The sequence below is a fragment of the Ctenocephalides felis genome, unplaced genomic scaffold, assembly GCF_003426905.1.
Source record: "Ctenocephalides felis isolate EL2017-DRISC unplaced genomic scaffold, ASM342690v1 CF-g0.4_SCAFFOLD_01886, whole genome shotgun sequence".
NCBI lineage: Eukaryota > Metazoa > Arthropoda > Insecta > Siphonaptera > Pulicidae > Ctenocephalides > Ctenocephalides felis.
The window spans coordinates 88,185,762-88,206,712 of NW_020538040.1; the positions used below are offsets into that span (position 1 = coordinate 88,185,762).

General features: G+C 28.0%; 2 protein-coding genes across 3 annotated transcripts; both read right to left on the reverse strand.

The window, feature by feature from the left end:
- Positions 1–10,725, reverse strand: LOC113376537 (ATP-dependent 6-phosphofructokinase; the record flags this gene model as incomplete). Its single annotated transcript, XM_026616489.1, is given in 13 exon segments — positions 1–171; positions 418–642; positions 781–850; positions 2,262–2,444; positions 3,185–3,329; positions 4,537–4,700; positions 6,349–6,618; positions 6,738–6,926; positions 7,125–7,233; positions 8,580–8,734; positions 8,808–9,012; positions 10,005–10,315; positions 10,589–10,725. Coding segments are annotated over 12 exon segments (2,164 nt in total), but the record flags the coding sequence as incomplete, so codon positions are not given.
- Positions 10,726–13,530: 2,805 nt separating this feature from the next.
- On the reverse strand, positions 13,531–16,948 carry LOC113376991 (guanylate kinase). 2 transcript variants are annotated; one of them, XM_026617140.1, is made up of 5 exons: positions 16,802–16,948; positions 15,500–15,764; positions 15,374–15,410; positions 14,346–14,532; positions 13,531–14,256 (listed from the first exon to the last, which is right to left on the reverse strand). In XM_026617140.1, the coding sequence occupies exons 1-5, from the start codon at positions 16,830–16,832 to the stop codon at positions 14,117–14,119; spliced, it is 660 nt and encodes a 219-aa protein (XP_026472925.1). In that variant the 5' UTR covers positions 16,833–16,948; the 3' UTR covers positions 13,531–14,116. The 2 variants fall into 2 exon arrangements, with proteins under 2 accessions (XP_026472925.1, XP_026472926.1); XM_026617141.1 differs by having other exon boundaries at positions 16,569–16,833.
- Positions 16,949–20,951: the final 4,003 nt, after the last annotated feature.

The following is a 20,951-nucleotide window of genomic DNA, read 5'->3' on the forward strand; positions in this document are numbered from 1 at the left end:
TTCCAATTACCCCTAGCAAACATACAGTGCTTGGAACATTAGTATATATTGACCCATCACTTTTTGTATTGTCCAGGATTTGTTCATGCATCCACTCAGCACATTTAGCAGCTAATTTAGTGCCCATATTTCTATCAAATGGTGAAGGAGAACCACCTTGCTGCATGTGACCTTATATTTTTATTATATAAAGATTAATGTTATATTCAGCTATGTAATAGAGAATTGGAAATTTAAGGGAAATAGATGTTGCATATTACTAAAAAATATTTTTCATATATAAACTATTACTACAATTATAAGGCATAATTCAAAATTGATCATTTAAAGTTCATTGCATCCAACATTTTATAAATATGCAATTATTCAAAAGTATGATAGTTGAAAATATTTAGACAAATATACTAAAGTTCTTACCTAGTACATTAGTCCGTGTAGAGAATATACCTTGCCCTTCTTCTGAAAATAATCTATGGATAAAATCTGTATTGTAATTTTCAGAAGACTTCTCATTACGCAATATTAATCCTCTTTGAATGCCTGATCTCATTTTTGAGACCATATGATTTAAGTCATTTTGCAGATGTTTAATTGTAGTCTTCTCTTCAAAGATGTATGCAGCATCAGCACCACCTGCTAAGCCTGAAGAAATTTAAATATACGATTTTATATATTTATTGTAATTATAATAATAATATAGTGCAGTGTATAAACCAAATGTTATTGTTTTTATGCATGTTTTAAATTGTGGAGTGTTGTAATAAATATTGATTGAGATACCTGCAAGTGTTGCCAAATATCCACAATAACCACCCATTGTTTCTACAATAAAAACACGATTTTTTGTACCCTAAATAACAAAAATCACACTTTAAATTTAACATTGCCAAAGGAAAGTTTTAACCACTTCGGTACGAGCGACAAGTATACTTGACGGCCGCAGAATGACCCACTCAGCCGGGCGTCACGTTTAGTGGATAGCTGTAATACCAACGCTCAGCGTACGGATGTTGCATGCCGGCCGTGAGCGACGTTTTGCGGCCAATAGGCGCCGTATCGAAGTGGTTATTAAGAAATAAATTTTGATTACCAGTAAACCCTACAAATATTAAAATTACGTAGCACAAAAGTATCAGGCGTTAGTTTCGTTACAAAACAAAGTAATACGTTCTACATGATTATTAATGTCATATGTTATATTGAATGGATGTTGAAGAGGATTAAGTATGCAGCGATAAATTACGTTATTTATTTATTTTCGGAATTTGTATTATTTTTTTATGACTCGAGGCTTGCCGCAACGTTTGCCATCCTGAAGCCGAAACGACTAAATGCTTGAGGAATAACAATTTTCAATATATACAGAGGTTATGTACAGATCTAGAATAGAACCTTGTAGTTTTCCTGGTAGCATTAAAAATCAAAATAGTAGAAATGTTTGAAGATTAATAAGACATATTTAACATAAAATAATAAATAAATACGGCTGCGATAGAACAAGCACAAACTTCAATTATACAGACCACTTCAAATATTATTAATATGTATATATTTAATTAATATCACAAAATTTATATTTTGAAATGCTATAGATCTATTATTATATTAATTATTAAGTGGAGAAGTTTACGAAGTAATTTTGGATATCCACTCAAAATTATGAATCGAGTTTCGGGAATCTTTCAATATGATTCTTTTTTGAAACAATTACTAAACACCAGGAAGCCAGTAAATTACATTTAACTTCTGATTATGTAAGTAATGACAAATTCACATTAATGAAATTAAATTTCAACTCTCAGTTTAGATGCAATCCTTTACTGATTATACAGTAAAATAAACAATCAACCCATGATTCCAAATATTATTTTATATGCTTTAGTGATGCACAATTGTTTGGTAATTTATTATTGTAAATTAATTTGAAGATATGTTTCAACCGCTTTCAAAATTAAATCATTTTTAATAATCTTCAAAATTTACTTTTTGATGTTCACAATTTCTACTTTGTCGGTTATATTGGTTAAACTAACAATTTTGATTATGAATTTGGATAACTTTTACTAAATAAATACAACCACGATTTTTTCTGATTCAAATTATACGAATTTTTCGAGTCGGCACATCACTAATTTTTAACATTTTTACTGTTTTAGTAGATGATTTTATTTAAAGTTTTTAAATTTTTTTAAACTAAAATAGAATGTTTATTACTGTCATTTGATATTAGTATAAAAAACTATAAATCTTCAATCACATACCTGTGCTGATTGCTTGATTCTATCACATATTTCACTTATTTCATTAAGAGCAGTATCACTTCCTAAAGAAAACTCCGTGCCAGGTACATTGTTACTTATTGTCGAAGGAATTAATGTTATGGGAATACAAAAGTTTTTGTATGTTTTTCTATTTTCTAACAGCATCAAACCTGCCTTAAAAGCCTGAAATAATGAATTTATTTTAGCTGGTATTAAACCCGATTTGAAAGCCTATGATAAGACTATGATAATTTAAAATCAACGTGTAATTCTAAGTAGATTTAAAAAAAAGTTCGAGGAGAAAAATAAAAGTGCCATTTTTGTCGCGCAATGTTAACAATAAGTTGATGAAAGATGTGATTGTTAGTTTTAACTAATTTGTTATTAACTGGAGAATGCATTTTGTAAAAAAATATATTATCTCGTTAAAAGAGGACTCACTCTTTTAACAGTAATGTTTCTCAAAGCAATATTTTTATTGTCTAATCAACTCCTATGATATATGTTAATTTCAGTTAAAGATACTTAAATAAAATTATTTTTTGTTAAAATTTCACATGTTGAAAGAACTATATCAGGTCTCAAATAAATATTTAACCCCTTAAGTTACGATTTAAATTAGAAAATGTTGGGCCAAAGTTGTACAAGCTGGCGCAGCGTTAGTGACTATTTTTTCACACAGTGTACAGTTTATCACAAAAATAAAAATAATTTTATATTTTAGAGTTTTGTATAAATAAATATTTTCTAATATTTGCTATCACCTTACCGGGCCATGTCCGTAATGCGTAATATTTTCATCTAGTCCGATTGGCCTAGCCATCGTACGCGGGATATGCTCATCATTGTAAGTTAAGGGGTTAAACTTATTTTTTAATACTGGATACAAAAAAGAATATTTAAAAGGTCACTTCAAAACTTACTTCAAAACCACCAATTATCAATAAACCACTTATGTCGAACTTTGTGAACTGCTCAGCAATCCTTTGTAAAGTGGAACTTGTTGGAAGTGTGCGTTTTGTACCTAGAAACGCACCTCCCTGACTCACCCAGCCGCTGACATCAGACCTACAAATTATTTGAACATATATTAGTTCCATGAATAGCACAAGTATTCAAAAATGTGCAAAAAAATGTATAATATATTTAGACGCAAAATGGAGGAAGCGGCTTTTCTGTATGAGGCAGAATAATAATAATTATTATTAATGACGACTTGCTTATAATAAATAAATAAAAAAATAATATCAACAAGCTAATAAGTACGTATACATCGAGCAACATCAACAATATAAAAATTGTGATGAGTTCAACAAGAACGTGACTCTTATTCCAGTCTGATTCGTAAATGGATAACATGAGAAAGAGAATAGTCAAAAAACGAGATAAAGAAATCAATATTATCAAATCAAAAGTATTTGAAACAAATATTGTAATGAGGTAGTTTCTTGAAGATAAAAGGTAAAAAAAAAATATTTTGAACAGCACTTTAAGAACAAATGCTGCATATATAAAATCACATAAAAATTATTAATACTTTTTTATGTGCTTCGATCAAGATTAATTTTATTGAATCACTAGGTAAACTGATTTCACTTTTGATACTTATTGATGCCTTGATTCACTTTGCATTATCTTATGACTACTCTCGGTGGATGCTCGTATAAATGTTATGAATAAATTTCTTGACCACAGAGACCCTTACATACCCTTTGATGTTCATAATATTTTTTTTGGTTTACTACTAATACCATACCTAACAATAAGAGAAATTTTTTTTGGGAATTTCGAGGGTTTGAAATCTTGATTAGCGAGTTATGGTCCTTCGACAAAGTTTCTTGGCGTGACCCATACCCAGAGAACAAATATCGCAACATACCTAATGGTCAAAAGTGTTGATCTACCCTAATAATATATACAAACTACAGAATAGTGATGTACCAAAGAAAATAAAGGATGGAAAATTTTCTATTCAAATGTATCTGTCGCAGATCAGTAGGAAGCAAATAATGATCATTTGGAATTAAAAACAACCGAATACATGAAGCCATTAGATCAAAATTCATATGATTGAAGATTGATCTACCAGTGTATGATTGAAAAATGATCAAATGTACTACATTCTATTTACATGTATTATTATCAGTATTAGTAGTTTTGGTTTCATATTCTATTTTGTTTCCTCAACAATTTTTGTTCACAAAACTGCTAGGCTTTATTGATAAAAATAATTGACATAATAAAATATAACTTATATATCTTTAAATAGGATTACCATTGCAATGGCTTTATATTTCCAGAAATCAGTCCTTCAATACCATCATGTATTCCAAAAACTCTGTGACCTCTGTAAATAGAATTCCTGACAAAAGATCTAACAGCAGCGTTCATACCACATGCTGGCGCCCCAATATGAATAACTGCAAAATTTCGTGTTTTCTGCAAAATCAACCATTTGAATAATAAAACTAATTTATGAGAAAATTATTATTCTTTAATTTCTCTTTAACTTTTGAAAAATTAAATCGCTGTAATTATCATATCAAAATTTATGTCATAATGTGCTAGGAATGACAAAAAAGTCAATTTTGGTAACATTTAATTTATGAAGTCTTATAATCCATAAATTGAGGTATAAAGGTTCAGCCTTTTAGAGAGAAATTACAAATTTCAAGCCCACTACACTACATATCATTTAACACTTGTGTGTTGTATTACAGAATATAATTTGCTTTTGATCAAAGTATTCTTAAACAAAATCATCTCACGTTGATCGGAAATTATGAGCTTATAAAGGCAAACTAGAGCTTTGGTAAAATTATGACCATTTTTCGGTTATTTTTATAAATATTGTTCATTTGAACATTGGAACCATAACTGTGAATAACATTTATAGGACTACAATCAATAACATTAACACAATAGTCCCAAGTTTTAAAGATAAAAAACTCTTTAACTTTTTGTTGAACTATAGTTCAACCTCTTTAGAGTCGATCCATTTAAAAAAAATTTATATTCATATATAAATATACATTTTTTAAAATGGGTTGACTCTAAAGAGGCCCTCCTTTAAAAAAAATGTACTAAGTTGTATTGGCAAATTTCGTCAAAAGTTGACGCATTTAATCAGAATTGTAAAATGGTAAAATACTTGAAAAATTTATTATTAAAAGACTTCAAGTGAAAAAATAAAAACCTAAAAATGACATGATTTTTCCTAGTACATTTTACTCTCAATTAGTTCAAACGCTTGCCGCATGCCTACCTTCAACGTGCAAGCAAGAAATTGTGAGTAATACAGTTAGTACTTACAATACAAGAAACTAATTATGAGTAATACAATTGGTTAGTACTTACAATTGGTACAAAATTAATATAAATTAACCACAATAACTGAAAAATTGTCATAATTTAACTAAAGCTCTAGGTAGCACTTAAAAGCTCATAATTCCCAAACAACATGAGATTTTTTTTCTAATTTTTTTCAGGGCAGTAAAGGTCAATACTATCACCCAGTTTCGGCTTGGCGTCAATGTCTGGGACATCCTGTATATGTATATGTATATATATATATATATATATACATATATATGTATATATATATATTATATACATATATATATACATATGTATATGTATATATATATAAGTCGAATAAAAAATCCTCAAGATATATATATATATATATATATATATATATATATATATATATGATTAATTTCTTGGAGGGCGTAACATCAAGTAAAAAATATAAATAAGATAAAGATTTTTTTAAAACATCTTTATTTTTCCATACGTTTCGACGTAAAATTCTATGTCATCGTCAGTAGTTCTACAATTTTGAAAAAAACAGAGAGTAACGTTAAAAATTGAATATACATAAGCAATAATAAAAATAAAAGAAAACAATAAATAATATAATATTTTATTGTTTATTGTTTTCTTTTATTTCGACGATTGGCTGAAAATCAACATTCAAGAATATGTCTCAACGTCAAACAAAACAGTCTAAATCTTATATATATATATATATATATATATATATTTATATATTTGCAAAATAGCTAATAGATGAAAGGTTACTTACATATGACAAAGAACTTTCATTCAAGGGAGGTTTTGGAAGTGTTAACATTTTATATGTTTCCAAATTTCTAGCAAAAGACACTCCTCGCAATTTTACTGCTAATTCCCAATTTTTATTTTCCATAGCGTTAGCTACAGCTTTTGTGTGAGAAACACATTCCATCAATGGAAGACGAACTGCTTGGTTTCGGTGCAAGGTCACAACACAAGGCTCAGACTCATCATGAGCTTCCATAAGGGCTAATACTGCTTCTGCCCCCATGCGACATCCCTAAAATATAATATTAATATTGGCAGAAAATCCGGCTTGCTAATTCTATGTTTTCTCAATGTTTCAATGGATTCTGAATCATTTAAGATGTATGTATGTGAGCCAAAATTCATTTTTACCAGTAATCGATCAAAAGCAGAAGGACTTCCACCTCTCTGTACATGGCCAAGCACTGTAATTCTTGTATCCTGATTTAAACCTGCAATAATGACTTCTTTAATTTTTTCTGCTGTTATAGGTTCTCCATTTCTATCAATTGCCCCTTCTGATACCATGATAATATTTTGCCTTCTTCCAGCTAATCGTTCCTGTAATTAACAATACAAATGTGAACTGTTTCTTTCATTCACTTTTTGGAACATTTGCAGTCTTATTAGTCAACAACATGACTTATACAAAAACTTTAATACAGAGAGTACAATAAATAATAACATTTATGTTATGGATATATTAAAATAACAGACTTATGAATAACATTAAAAAAAAAAAAAAGATTTTGATATTACCTGACTTAATAGTGCGCATAAAACACTTGGCCAGTTGGCATCTGGAGGATCTTCGGGCGCAAATATAAAATCAGCTTCAACACACAAGCCTGCAACAACAGCTAAATATCTAAAATAAACATGCATTACTAAGTTTGAATACTATAATCTTTAAAATATAAATAAAACTTAAAATCAAATTAAGTAACATTTGGTTCACATGCAAATTTATATTTTCCATTATAATTATTTCAATCAAATTTATATTTTAATGGCATTAATATTAATTATCATATTTAAATTCTCCATGAATCAATCGAAACAATAAATTGATATTTTCAATTACAAATTGGAAAGATAGTAAAGCCACCACCCTCATATTTAAAAAAAAAATTTGCAGTTTTAATTGGTCTGAAGCAAATTCCAATATCGATTTTCAACTTTCTATAGTTCCTTTTCTCAAACTCTGTTTGTTGTGACCACAAAAAATATAAAAAAATTAAGTGGTTCTATTCAGTGGTATAGAATATATAATTAACAGTAATGAATTTATTTCGATTACAAAAATGAAGTGTTTTTTAGTTGAACTTCTCTAAGTAAATGAAAGTGAATCCGCAAATTATCCGTTTCATTGAAGTGCTCTTTGGTAACCCACATTTTTTGTTTTTTGGTCTGATGTTAACACAAACAAAGCGAATGGTTTTCCAACTCGTGAACAAGCAACGTATCCCGCAAATGCATTTATCCCGCAAACACTAAGCGATTGGCCTTGCGACTTGTTATTGCGAACGCAAGGCAAACTGGAAATTGCAATCGTTTGAAGTCAAACGGAAGACCAGTCAGAATCATTGGTATGTCACCAAATCGCCAGCAATTTTTGATTTAATGGTGAAATTCAGTGCGTGTACATCATTATTCTTTGCGGCAAGCATTTCGTTGACTTAACCAAGCATTATTCTGACAATTCTCACTAATGTCATTACTCGAATTTTTAATTACGGTGCGTGAAGTTCCAGCAGCTTGCATTAAGGCACGATGCCATGCACAACTAATTTTCTTAGCTATAAACCTTGCGGAGCCCGAGACCTTTCTAACGAATGCAAAATTGTCGAAATCGGTTCGTGCGTTCTTGAGTTATTTCGTCAGGAAGGAAAACCCGACTTATTTTTATATATATAGAAGATAAAAACAAATTTTGGATAATTACTTGTTAGTGTCTGAAAAAGTTAAAACAATTTTTTATTACTAATTTTTAATTAGCTTCATTCCATGGCATTCACACAACCATATACTTTATGACAAAGCGAGTAGTCACAATTTTTTTTATTATTTCAGATATACATAGCTATGATAGTTTCTAAAAATGATTTCATAAAGCTATATATAAAAATGTTTGACAAAATAACAAGAAAATTTTGGAAAACCTCAAAAAATTTAAATATTTATATGTCAAACATTGAATTAAACTATATTCACCCGCAGTTTCGTCCCATTACTTCCATAATAAATGTTCTTTTATGGGAATATGCAGTGCTAACAATTGCATCAGTTGCATCTACAATTCTATGCAAAGCTGAATCAGTTCCAATTGTCATATCTGTACCACAAAAATCATTGTCAATTGAACCTACCTTTAATAATATTAAATTTGTTAATATAAGTATAAATATATAGTATTTATAATTAGTGATATGCAATATTTACCATCCCTGTAATATGCAAACTCTTGCAAGACCCAAGTTCTTGATTGGATATTTGTTTTTTATCCAATAGTTCATTGACCAGGCATTCCCATTCTTGTCGAAAAAGATTTGCCCCAGTAAGTGAACCATCACCTCCAATAACAATTAAATTATTTATTCCATTTTTTATAAGATTTAAAGCTGCTTTCAGTCGACCAGAATGAGACCTATGGATTATTGATTTTTAAAATTAAAATTCTTATAATATTATTGCTTTTTATTTAGAAATTCAAAGTAGAATTATTTTATTAACTTCCCGTAGGGTAGTTATAGTAATGGGCCGAAAATCGAAAATGAAAATTTTTGCATTTCTCCACGTTTTGAAGGTTTCTGAACATTTTGGCATACCTCAGATAAAATGGATTTGTGTGTGTTTTGTGTGTCCGCATTTTTTCGTTCACGTTTTCGGGCGCACGGATCAACCGATTTGAATGGTTCAAAAAACATTCGATTCCTATTGATAGGGAGATGTGCTGATTAGTTTTTAGCAAAGGCAGGTCCAGCCGTTTCGGAGATACGGAGCAAAGAGTGCAGAAAATAGAAATCGAGTTTTTGAGAGAACGGAGCATGCGATTTGAATGATCTAAAAAAGTTCAATTTGTAATGATTAGGAGATGTGGTGATTAGTTTTTGGCAAAGGCAGGTCCAGCCATTTCAAAGATACAGAGCTAAATGTACAAATAATGGCAGTTTTTGAACTGCTAGTGTTGACGAACCAATTGCTTTTGGAAAAATAAAATTGTTTCATTTTTTTTTTCAATCTTTTTTTGTAAATCAAAAATAATTCAGATTTCAATTTTAATTCTGGATAAAGTTCTAAAACTCACTTAAATACTTTATGTGAATAATTTTTACTTTGTTATTCAGTTTATATAATTCTTATAAATATTAGACGATTTTACAAAATTTATAATAATCTATTTGAAAACATTTAATATTCCTCGAACATTTCGTAACGGTACGGCAAGTTCCAGCAATTTACCTTAAGACACGATGCCATACATTACTAGTTTCTATTTAATCTGAGAACATTGACAATGTAGAAAAAAATTATTAGAGAGTCCGCACATGCATTAAAAGCAGAAAAAAATGCAAAGCATAGGCTGAATATAATAGTTAATAGGTGAACAGTCATTTATTTAATTTCTAAATAACTTACCTAAACTCCTTACATCTAGCTGAACCAATAATAGTACCACCTAAGTTGATAATTCCACTAACAGATGACCAATTTGCCTCCACAATATTATCACCGCCATCAACCATTCCTTGATAACCTTCCTTAATGAAATACACTTTGCAACCTAAGTATAATCCCATTCGAATGACTGCTCGTAGTGCAGCATTCATTCCCTGTGAATCGCCACCACTAGTGAAAACAGCAAAACATTTTCCTTTGAAAGCATCCTTAATAAAATACGGACGATTTAAATCCATTGTAAGTGAATTTATATCTTTAATAATCCAAATCTGCAATATAAGAAAGACATATTATTCTTCATTAAATGTTATGATATTCTAAATTAAATGATGATGCATATAATTGTGTAATGCAATTATAATGACACTATCACAGGGTGTAACTCATTTAATATAAACACACCCTCACTATGTATAATAAGAACAGTAGTTTATTTATAATGTAAATCGTGTATAGAAAGATAAGAAAAAAAATGAATGAGATAAATCCATTTAATATCTAAATCTATGAAAAGAATAAAACAAATATAAAATATACCGTACCAAATGCACATTGTAAACACCATAAGCACCGTCAACACAGTGTTAATAAATATTCTGCCTCTACTGAATGTTTGTAAACAGTTTGTTAATTAACCCCAAAGAGAAGATGACAGTTCAAGGTGACCTTTGCCGGTACTGGGGTACTGTTTGAATCAACAAGTGCGCTTGCGAGAACCATATCAAATAATTTATCAAAGATAAAATAACTTAATGAGTTGCTTTAACGATATAGATATCACTTTTTTACCATAAGATAGTTTTTTGATATACTTACAAATATATTATTGAAAGAATTAAAATTATTGTGTTTAATGCTGCATATTCGGTTTAATGCCGCCACTTCATATAGAACATATTCCTAAAATTATATCAATTAAGCAGTTAAAAATATCCTTGATATTTTTTCTTCAGAATGTTGGTTATATAACTAATCTATTAGCACTTTTTTAAATTGGAATTTGTAAATATTCTGAAAAAATTAAATCTTTTTTAACTTCCCTTAGGGTAGTTATATAGTAACGGGCCGAAAATCAAAAATGAATTTTTTTGCATTTCTCCACGTTTTGAAGGTTTCTGAACATTTTGGCTTTCCTCAGAATAAATGGATGTGTGTCCGCATTTTTTCGTTCACGTTTTCGGGCGCACGAAGCATCTGATTTGAATGATTCAAAAAACTTTCTGCTTGTGTTGACGAAACAATTGCTTTTGGAAAAAAAATTTTCGTTTCGATTTTTTTTTCTAAAAAATTTTTTTTTTTATATATCAAAATTAATTCAGATTTCAATTTTAATTGTGGTTAAAGTTCTAAAGCGCACTTATATACTTTAAGTGAATAATTTTAACATTGTAATTCAGTTTATATAATTCTTATAGATATTAGACAATATTACAGAATTTATAATAATCTATTTGAAAACATTTAATATTCCTCGAACATTTTGTTATGGTACAGTACAGGAAGTTTCAGCAGTTTGCCTTAAGGCACGATGCCATACACCACAAGTTACAGGATTTGATGATAACATTTAACATCAAAATTATGTTAAATTTTAATGGATCATTTTTTTATTTTTCTATGAGAAAACAATTGCATCGTTGCATTAATACATTTTTTTAAATAAATTAATAAATAAAGAATAAAAAATAAATAATTGTTGAATTTTTTTTTGAAATTCACTATATAAATAGTTTGTTTAGTCCCAAAATTTAAATATAAATTGTGCCTAAAAGAAAATTTTAAAACCTTCAACAAAAACACCTAATAACAAAACCAGTAAAAATAAATGTTTTCAAACAAAATATTAATAACATTTTAAGTCTTGTTGCTATTTTTTGTAGCCTAAGTAAATAAGTTATTTATTTTGCATTATCTTTATTAAAATAATATATATATATATATATATATATATATATATATATAACAATTCTTAACAACTCACTACAACCAAAAATTACTTCGACATTTTGTGTAATTAAAACTGGGAATTATTTTATTCTAATTAATAAGACCTAACACAAATTAAATTACGGATCACTGGTTTCATTGTAAGGACGAATACTATGCATTATACTATGTATTATAACATTCTAACAATAAATCCTAATAAATGTGTATGTAAAAGAATACAAAAGTTATCATAGCAGGTAAAAAGCGGACATGACATATAAAAATTGCCTCCAAAACAATGGCAAAAAAATGTAAACACAATATCAAGAGACATCTTATCTTAAAAGTATCTGACAATTTCTTAATAATAAATATTTTGATACGAGTAAAAACTATATATAAACAAATACAAAATAAAGAAGAACACAATATAATACATGGTGAAGAATCTCAGAGAATGTTAGAATTTAAAAATATTGTATGTGCCACTTATAATTTGTAGCGTCAGATTGGAAGTGACTACTACAAACCAATTCACTTGCCCAATCTCTAGCCATTTTTTCTGATTTATCAACTATACACAGTCAATCAATATATGCGGTTTGAATCAGATCAAATGCGATCAAAATGCAAGCAAAAGATGAGTGAAGAAAAAGGTTGTAAGCTCTAATAAACTTAATATTTTTGGCCAATATTCTAGTCAATTCAGAAATAAATAATTCAAAAAGAACTTGATGAAAGACTGCATAATACTGATAATTAATAATATTGACAATATAAAATTCTTATTGTGTTGTAATTTTTACATGTAAAATGTAAATTAAATTAATATTATAATTTTATTGCTTAAGTTATCAATCAATTGTTTACTATTAAGAAGTAGTTTTTACAACTGATATAAAAGTATAGTAAATAAGATTGCATCTCAGAAATAACTACCCAATTGGATCAAATTAAAGAATTACTACTACACATACATCACTACATTATTGTTGTAAAAAATTCATTCGTATCTCATATATATTTTTAATCTACATTCAATAATGTAATAAAAATAAGAAAGAATAAAATCTACTATAATAAAATAACTTCGAAGGCTTTGGAGCAAAGAAATATCTTTTGAAAAAAAAAAAAAACTCAATTATACATACAAGCCATACAAATGATGATACGTTCATAACTCTCTTTCACAAAACAGAATTAATAGGTTTCAGAATTAATAACAGTATACAAAAAGTAAATGCCAAAAAATATAATTCAACTCCTGGATAACTACAAGACATGTCAAAATTCTCAATCGAATCAAAAGATTAGGAAATATTTGGCACTTATAACATTTTCTACACTTTTAGAGTTGGAACAGCCCATATTTAATATTATAATTTACTGTTAGTTTATGTAAAACCAACACACATTAGTACTTTAGTTTCTTGGCTCTTATATAAACATATCTATTATTAGCATTTTGCATTACATATATTCCATACAAACACAATAGCAAAGAGTTAACTCAATATGTTGTGAATCAATACATATTTGCATTTGTTTTCGTTGTTTTTTTTTTCAGAAAGTATATTATAAAAATATAAAAATAAGATTATCAATTTTAACATAGTATGACTTTCAACTATACATGTAATTTAACAAGTAAATGGTACCTTATACTAAATATTCTTGATATAACATTCAGATAAACTCTATACTATTGACCTAACAATGACTTTAAAAATTACATTATTTAATCTTGTATAGTTGAGTTACACAAGTAAATTTTCTGTGCTCGCATTTATAAAAAAATTAATCATTTCCAATTGATTTTTAGCAAGTGTTTCTACATTGAAATGCATATTACAAATACATAATTTGTAATATCTTTAACAAAATTTGACATAGTCAATTTGTACTCAACAGATATATTCAACAAAAACGTTTTTATTCAGTTTGACTGTCCTCTTAGCAGCATGAAAATAAATCATTTATTAATAAATGAATTAATACCATAAGCACAATAAAAGTACACAGAAAATAAAAAGTATTAAGAGATTCATATCCAATTAAATATAAGAAAATGTAGTTTCAACTTAATAAATCTAATTAGCATAAATATACATAAAATTAGTTATATCAGACAGAGATATCAATTATTTTCTGTGAATTTGAATATGTCTACCTTCAACTGTTTGTTTCTTGAACTCTTGCTCAAGGAAATCACGCAATTTTGTGAACGCTTTGTCAAAATTATCATTTGTTATGACAATATCAAAATTTCCTGGCTCTTCACCTACAATAAATTTTTAATTTTTGTATATTTTATTTTAATATAGAATAATAATTAAAAGTACAATAAACAGTTTAATAGTTACATCGTACCATATGCAAGTTCACTCTTAGCAGTATTCAATCTCTTCTGTAAGCTTTCTTCGGTTTCAGTATTTCTGTCGCGTAATCTTTTTTCAAGTTCTGCCATAGAAGGAGGTTTAACGAACACAAAAACTGGATCTAAATCTGTTTGTTTTACTTGCATCACTCCTTGAACTTCAATATCTAGCACACATACCTAGAAAAATGTTTTTTTTTTTTTAATAGCATACTTAATAAATTTTGACAATAGTAACAAAAAGAAAAGTTATTAATTATAATTCATATTTTGATAAATTTCTGATTGCAAAAACAGTGAGTACAATCTAACACATTAAAACGGATCTACTTGGACATGGTTTTCCAGTAGCACGCTGTAATATTTTTTATTCTTGTTGTAGATAATTGATCACACATACAAAACATATATAAAGTTTATAAGATAGATTAATATTTATTTTATTAACTTATATTCGTTAAATATAGTATATGATTTATTTGAATACATAAATTAATAATGAGTTTAGTAATATTCGAGCTTATTATTTGTTATTTAGTCATATTAATGAATTATAGTCAAAATAGAATGTTGGCCCTTTTATTCAAAAAAGTGCTGTTAAGTGGAACTTGAAAAGGTAATGGTAAAATGTTATGAGTGATATTTAAACTTAACATTATTAACACTTAATGGACAGTTTGAATCTGTTCTGCCTTACCTTTGTATCTGAGCATTTTTCAGATGAATTAGATAAATGCGTATATAAAGCATTGTAACTACAATAAATCTTAAAGCAATATTATTTCCTTTGATTACAACAAACAGATTATACTATAATTTATAGTATTAAGACAAAATAAAAGTTTGCATAATAAAGCCTGAAAAATGTTTTAGTTGACTAGGAAACAAGTAAATCTATAGGGTCCTCATTAAGCGTTAAGCATATTGCATATTGATAAGACAGACTTAAATGCAGTAAAATTAAAATAAATGTTGAATTATTTAAGAATAATATTGACAATAAAATTAATAAAATACATACTTTTCCAGCACGGCGTACATCTTCCACAGCACGTTTGCTAAAAATCAATTTTTTTTTAATTGTTTTGAATTTAAATCATACTTTCTAATCATTTTGATTATTAGTCAAATACAATCTATTGCATACCTAGTACCATACAAATTTCCACTGAAGCATGCGGTTTCTAAAAACTGACCAGCATCAATGGCTTTTTGCATTTCTTCTTTAGTTGTGAAGTGATAATGAACACCATCTTCTTCTCCAACACGAGGTTGTCTAGTTGTGTGAGAAACACTAAAACCAAAAGTATTTGGAAATTCCTCAAATAATTTTTTGAGCAATGTACTTTTTCCTGACCCTGAAGGTCCACATAAAACTAAAGGGCGAGGGCCATGTAAAACCATCTTGGCAACTAAAAATGCAGGAAATATATTAGATAACTAATGAGAATATAGAAGCCAATGCAATCTAAGTAATAATTTCTAAGCAAACTACAGACTGCTCAAATAACAAAAATATATATAACATTATCTCAATGTTGAGCTTAAAAATAAAAATAAAATTGTAATAAATTAATTTCTAAACACGATAAACAAATTGGTATCAAATTATCACAAGGTGTAATAAATTATTAATATGAATTAACTGATAATCCACAAAATAATGGGATATTATTCAAGAAAACCTATGTTAACGTTCCGTCACAATTATTTGATAACTTAAAATTGAATTACTATTAGCATAAAATAAAATAAAATCATATTAGGTTAAGATTGATCAATGATAAATATAAAATTGATTAGCAGTTGAAGATATACAGTTTAATAAGATATTCTTGAGGTAGGCTAAAAATGAGTATAGAAATCATTACCGTTTTCTAATTACAATTGCAATATTTCATTTTACAATTACAAGCTTTTGAATAAGCAAGCAGTTATACTCTAAATGACATATATCACTTATATTGATTTGCAACATTTCTTCTTTGCATGCATGCAGAATTAATAAGATTAATAAAAATGTATGCAAACTGATCGACCTAAATTTTAAAGACCGACAGAAAAATTGTTAATAAATGTAGCAAATTCATTAAATTTACAAGAAAAAATAAATTTAAACATACAAAATTTAAATAAATATCTAAAATGCGAAAAGCAAATAAGTAAACTACAATTAAGATCTATAAAAATTATAGGTTATAAAAAAAAATATGAACCTGTACTATATTCTCTTTGCACAATTAATGAGAAAAACTAAGCACTGTGTGGCAGAATCGGGTTTTTAAAGCCTTATATACGATCTTGCGCAGTTTATATTCGAAAGACTAAAAAATCAATCATGTGCCAAACGTAGCATATGTTTTTTGTCTTAAAATTGTCTGGCGAGTTGTATTCCAGCACGAAGCTATTTAAAGCTAATTGTAATAAAACGATATTTATATTTACTTACAATTCTTAAAAAGGGAAATATTTATAAACATATGTCAACTACGCACGAAACAAATAACAAAGCACGTGTTAATTTATATGTTATGTGTCATTCGGTCATAGCGGTCGCGGTAGGTCGTGAACTTTACGGTGTGACACGTAAATATCAAATATGTATCACAAGTAATGGCAATATATATGTAATGTTATAACGATTTATGTTAACGATTATGTTTTAACGATTTATTTCAATTTAAGGATATTATAGACAATGGAGAAAAATTATATATATATATATATATATATATATATATATATACTAGATGACCCGATAGACGTTGTCCTGCACCCATGTCTCATTTCCATTTTTTTTAAATAACCTATACTGATATTTACCAATTAGTTAAAAATTATTATGTTCTTTACACTACACTTTTTACCGATATATATATATATATATATATATATATATACTAGCAAACCCGACGAACTCCGTTTCGCCACCAGATGGTTTCGTGAGAAAGATGAAGAAATTTTTTGTTTGTTTTCTATTTGAAAATAAAAAACTTGATTTTATTACACAACAGTAATGAATTTATATCGATTACAAAAATGAAGTATTTCTTAGTTGAACTTCTTTAAGTAAATGATAGTGATAGTGATTGAAGTGCTCTTTGGTAACCCACATTTTTTGTTTTTTGGTTTGATGTTAACACAAACAAAGCGGATGGTTTTCCAATTCGTGAACAGGCAACGTATAACTGCCCATGTGAAAAACAATGATTTTCTAAATAATCTATTTGAAATTTATCTCGCAAACACTAAGCAATTGGCCTTGCGACTTGTTATTGCGAACGCAAGGCGAACTGGAAATTGTAATCGTTTGAAGTCAAACGGAAGACCAGTCGCAATCTGGTATGTCACCAAATCGCCAGCAATTTTTGATTTAATGGTGAAATTCAGTGCGTGTACATCATTATTCTTTGCGGCAAGAATTGCTCGTTGACTTAATCATGCATAATTCTGATAATTCTCACTAATGTCATTACTCAAATTTTTAATTACGATGCGTGAAATTCCAGCAATTTGCATTAAGGCACGATGCCACTAATTTTCTAGCTATAAACATTGCGGAGCCCAAGACCTTTCCAACGAATGCAAAATTGTCGAAATCGGTTCGTGCGTTCTGGAGTTATATCGCCAGGAAGAAAAACTCGACTTATTTTTATATATATATGTATTAGATAATCTATTTGAAATTATTTAAAACAATTGTTGATTATTCTCATTACTCGAATTTTTAATTACGGTACGTGAAGTTTCAGCAATTTGTATTAAGGCACGATGCCATGCACCACTAATTTTATAAACTTTGCGGAGCCCGAGAACTTTCCAACGAATGTAAAATTGTCGAAATCGGTTTGTGCTTTCTGGAGTTATATCGTCAGGAAGGAAAACCCGACTTATTTTTATATATATGTAGATATATATTATATATATATATATATATACAGGGCCGGTTCCGCCTTGCATGCGATGCATGCAAAAAATGCGGGCGCAAACCTTAGGGGGCGCCAAAACGAGTTTCGGAAATTAAATTTATAATATAATATTTATATTCTTTTATATAAAATCTAGAATTATTATTTAAAATCTAAAATACTTAATAAATTTTAATAAATAATTTAACTTAACTAGGGATACGGAGACACCAGAAAAAGCGTATTTATTTTGCAATGTGATATCAGTAAAAACAATTAACCAATTAATAATTCTGCAAATTAGTCAATAACAGCTCTGTTTATTGCTTAATCTACTTATCAAATTTTTTCTTTGTTTGAAGTTACCGTGGGATCAAAAAAGAAATTATCTAGTGTTCAATCCCATAACCTGCGAAAGATTAAATTAATTGTTGGGCATTATTGACGAAAAATGGCGAGCTGATTTAGTTGAATCGGAACTTGTTAAAAAATATAAACAAATTATAAAAAATGGGGAGTCAGTGCTTAGAAAATTACTTGTTTATTCTGAGAAATTAAATTGTAACTTTTGCTTTTGTTGCAAATGTTTCGCATCTGTTGAACTTTGAATGTTGAAGACATGCGTGAAACAAATATGAAAAATGGAAACAAAATTTACTTTGAAACGAAAATCTTAAGACTTGTTTTATACCTAGTGGTGTCCATTAATAATTAATAACTATACAGAAATAATACATACCAAATATAATAAGTTTTTATTTCAATATTGTTCAAGAAATGTGTAATTTCTTTGCACTTTTTACTGATTTTTGAACAATACTTCTGAAATGAATTAAAAAGTTAACTTTAAAACAACAAGCCGGAACTCGAATATGACGGCTCTAACGATATCAATAAGGAGAAGTTTACGACGCAATTTTGGATATAGTAAATGATAAAAAATTAAATTAAATTAAAATTTAAAAATAATTGACAATTTCAAAATACTTGATTAAAATCAACCCCCGAATCGCCTCGATTTTCTAAATAAATTTAAAATCAATATATTTTATACGCTGTTAGTTTATATCTAATTTTTTGTGCACTAAATCCAGAATAATTAAAAATTAATTTATTTATTTCACTTAATATTTTTGTTAAATGAAAGTTACAGAATTTAAGAAATGCATTTCAGAAATAGTATTTATTATTTTGATATCAAGATCTCTATATAACTCTAACAAAAATATTAATTCTTTTGCTATGGTAGTCGAACTTACATCCTTAACCAATTTACTACATATTGAATATTACTAAAATGTGGAATTATGACAGGGATTGTTTTATTTATTGATATCGATAATAATAAATAAATTTAAAATCAATATATTTTATACCCTTCTAGATTATATCTAATTTTTTGTGTACTAAATCCAGAATAATTAAAAATTAATTTTTAAAAAAATCCACAACATTTGGTACCAGTGTTGGGATCTCAACATAATTGTTGTTAGCTCTGGGGTGCACAACAATATATATATCCATATGGGTGATCTTAAATGTACTCAATGTCTCAGAACCCACACTTAACTCTTTAATAAATGTGACATTCAAATCAGCCACGTAAATCATCAAACAAACAAATATTAAAATATGTTCAACAAAATAGTATATTGTAAACATACACTACAATTGTTTGAACAATTTTTTTTCAATAGCTCAATTTATTTCGTTGCCAAGGGTTATCCAATATTTTTAGTCATACCTGTAGATCAAAAGCGAGCAACCTTCAACCCACGGGCCAATTTAAATTTTAAAATGTTATGGCCCGGCAAACGTTTAGCTACAGGAAACATTTTTAGAAAATCATTACTTAGTATAAGAAATTACTAACTAATTCTGAATGTATAAATATGTGGTATATAAATGAAATGGGCAGCTAACGCAAATCACATTGATAATTTACCCTCTGCAACGCTGAAATACTAACATATCCATATGTGAATTATGTTATGCTATGCTTGGCGCAACGAGTGAGGTTTCAATCTCTGAAAAAAAATTCAGTTTTCTCTCAAAAACAGTTTAATTTTTTTCATATTTATTATTAAATTTCTAATATTTTTTGCTAGAATTGCTCCTTCTGCAAGACATTCAAAAACGATGTACTTTTTATGCACAGCGGGAAATATTTCCATGCATAATAGGATAAGCCTGTAAATCAGTTTCATCGGAATTAACCATTTCGTTGCCAATATCTAAAAATTGTTTTTAAAATGTTGCAGCGGATAGAGCGGATAAATTTAAGCTTTCTCATAAACTCAGAAAAATCTTGATTGAATTTCAATTAAAAACGTTTATAAAAATGGCGATAATAGTTAATTGATCGATTACCGAGCTTTATAAAAAATTAATGGACTACTAAAATGACTATTATATAATAATGAGTTGTATGTAGTTTTCCATTCTGCAATAAAAAATTAAAATAAAGAACAAAATAAATTGCTTTTTCTTTTTGAATAAAAATGAAGCTTTTCATAAATTCGAAAGTCTGAACTAAAATTAAAATAATGTAATTGCAACAAAATTACAAAATTCCCACAAGAAAATAACAAAAATTCAAAATTGAAAAAAGTATATATTTTATATAATTACGAGTGTAAGTGTTTATAAATATTACTACAAAATAAAAACAAATAATAGTTAAACAGGAAA

What these genes read in the sequence shown, in the direction of transcription:
- LOC113376991 (XM_026617140.1), bottom strand. Translation starts at nt 16,832, where the DNA reads ATGTTTATAAATATTTCCCTTTTTAAGAATT. An exon ending in ATGTACGCCGTGCTGGAAAA is followed by an intron (nt 14,533 to 15,373) that starts GTATGTATTTTA and finishes ACATTTTTCTAG; the next exon opens with GTATGTGTGCTAGATATTGA. An exon ending in TAAGAGTGAACTTGCATATG is followed by an intron (nt 14,257 to 14,345) that starts GTACGATGTAAC and finishes AATTTATTGTAG; the next exon opens with GTGAAGAGCCAGGAAATTTT.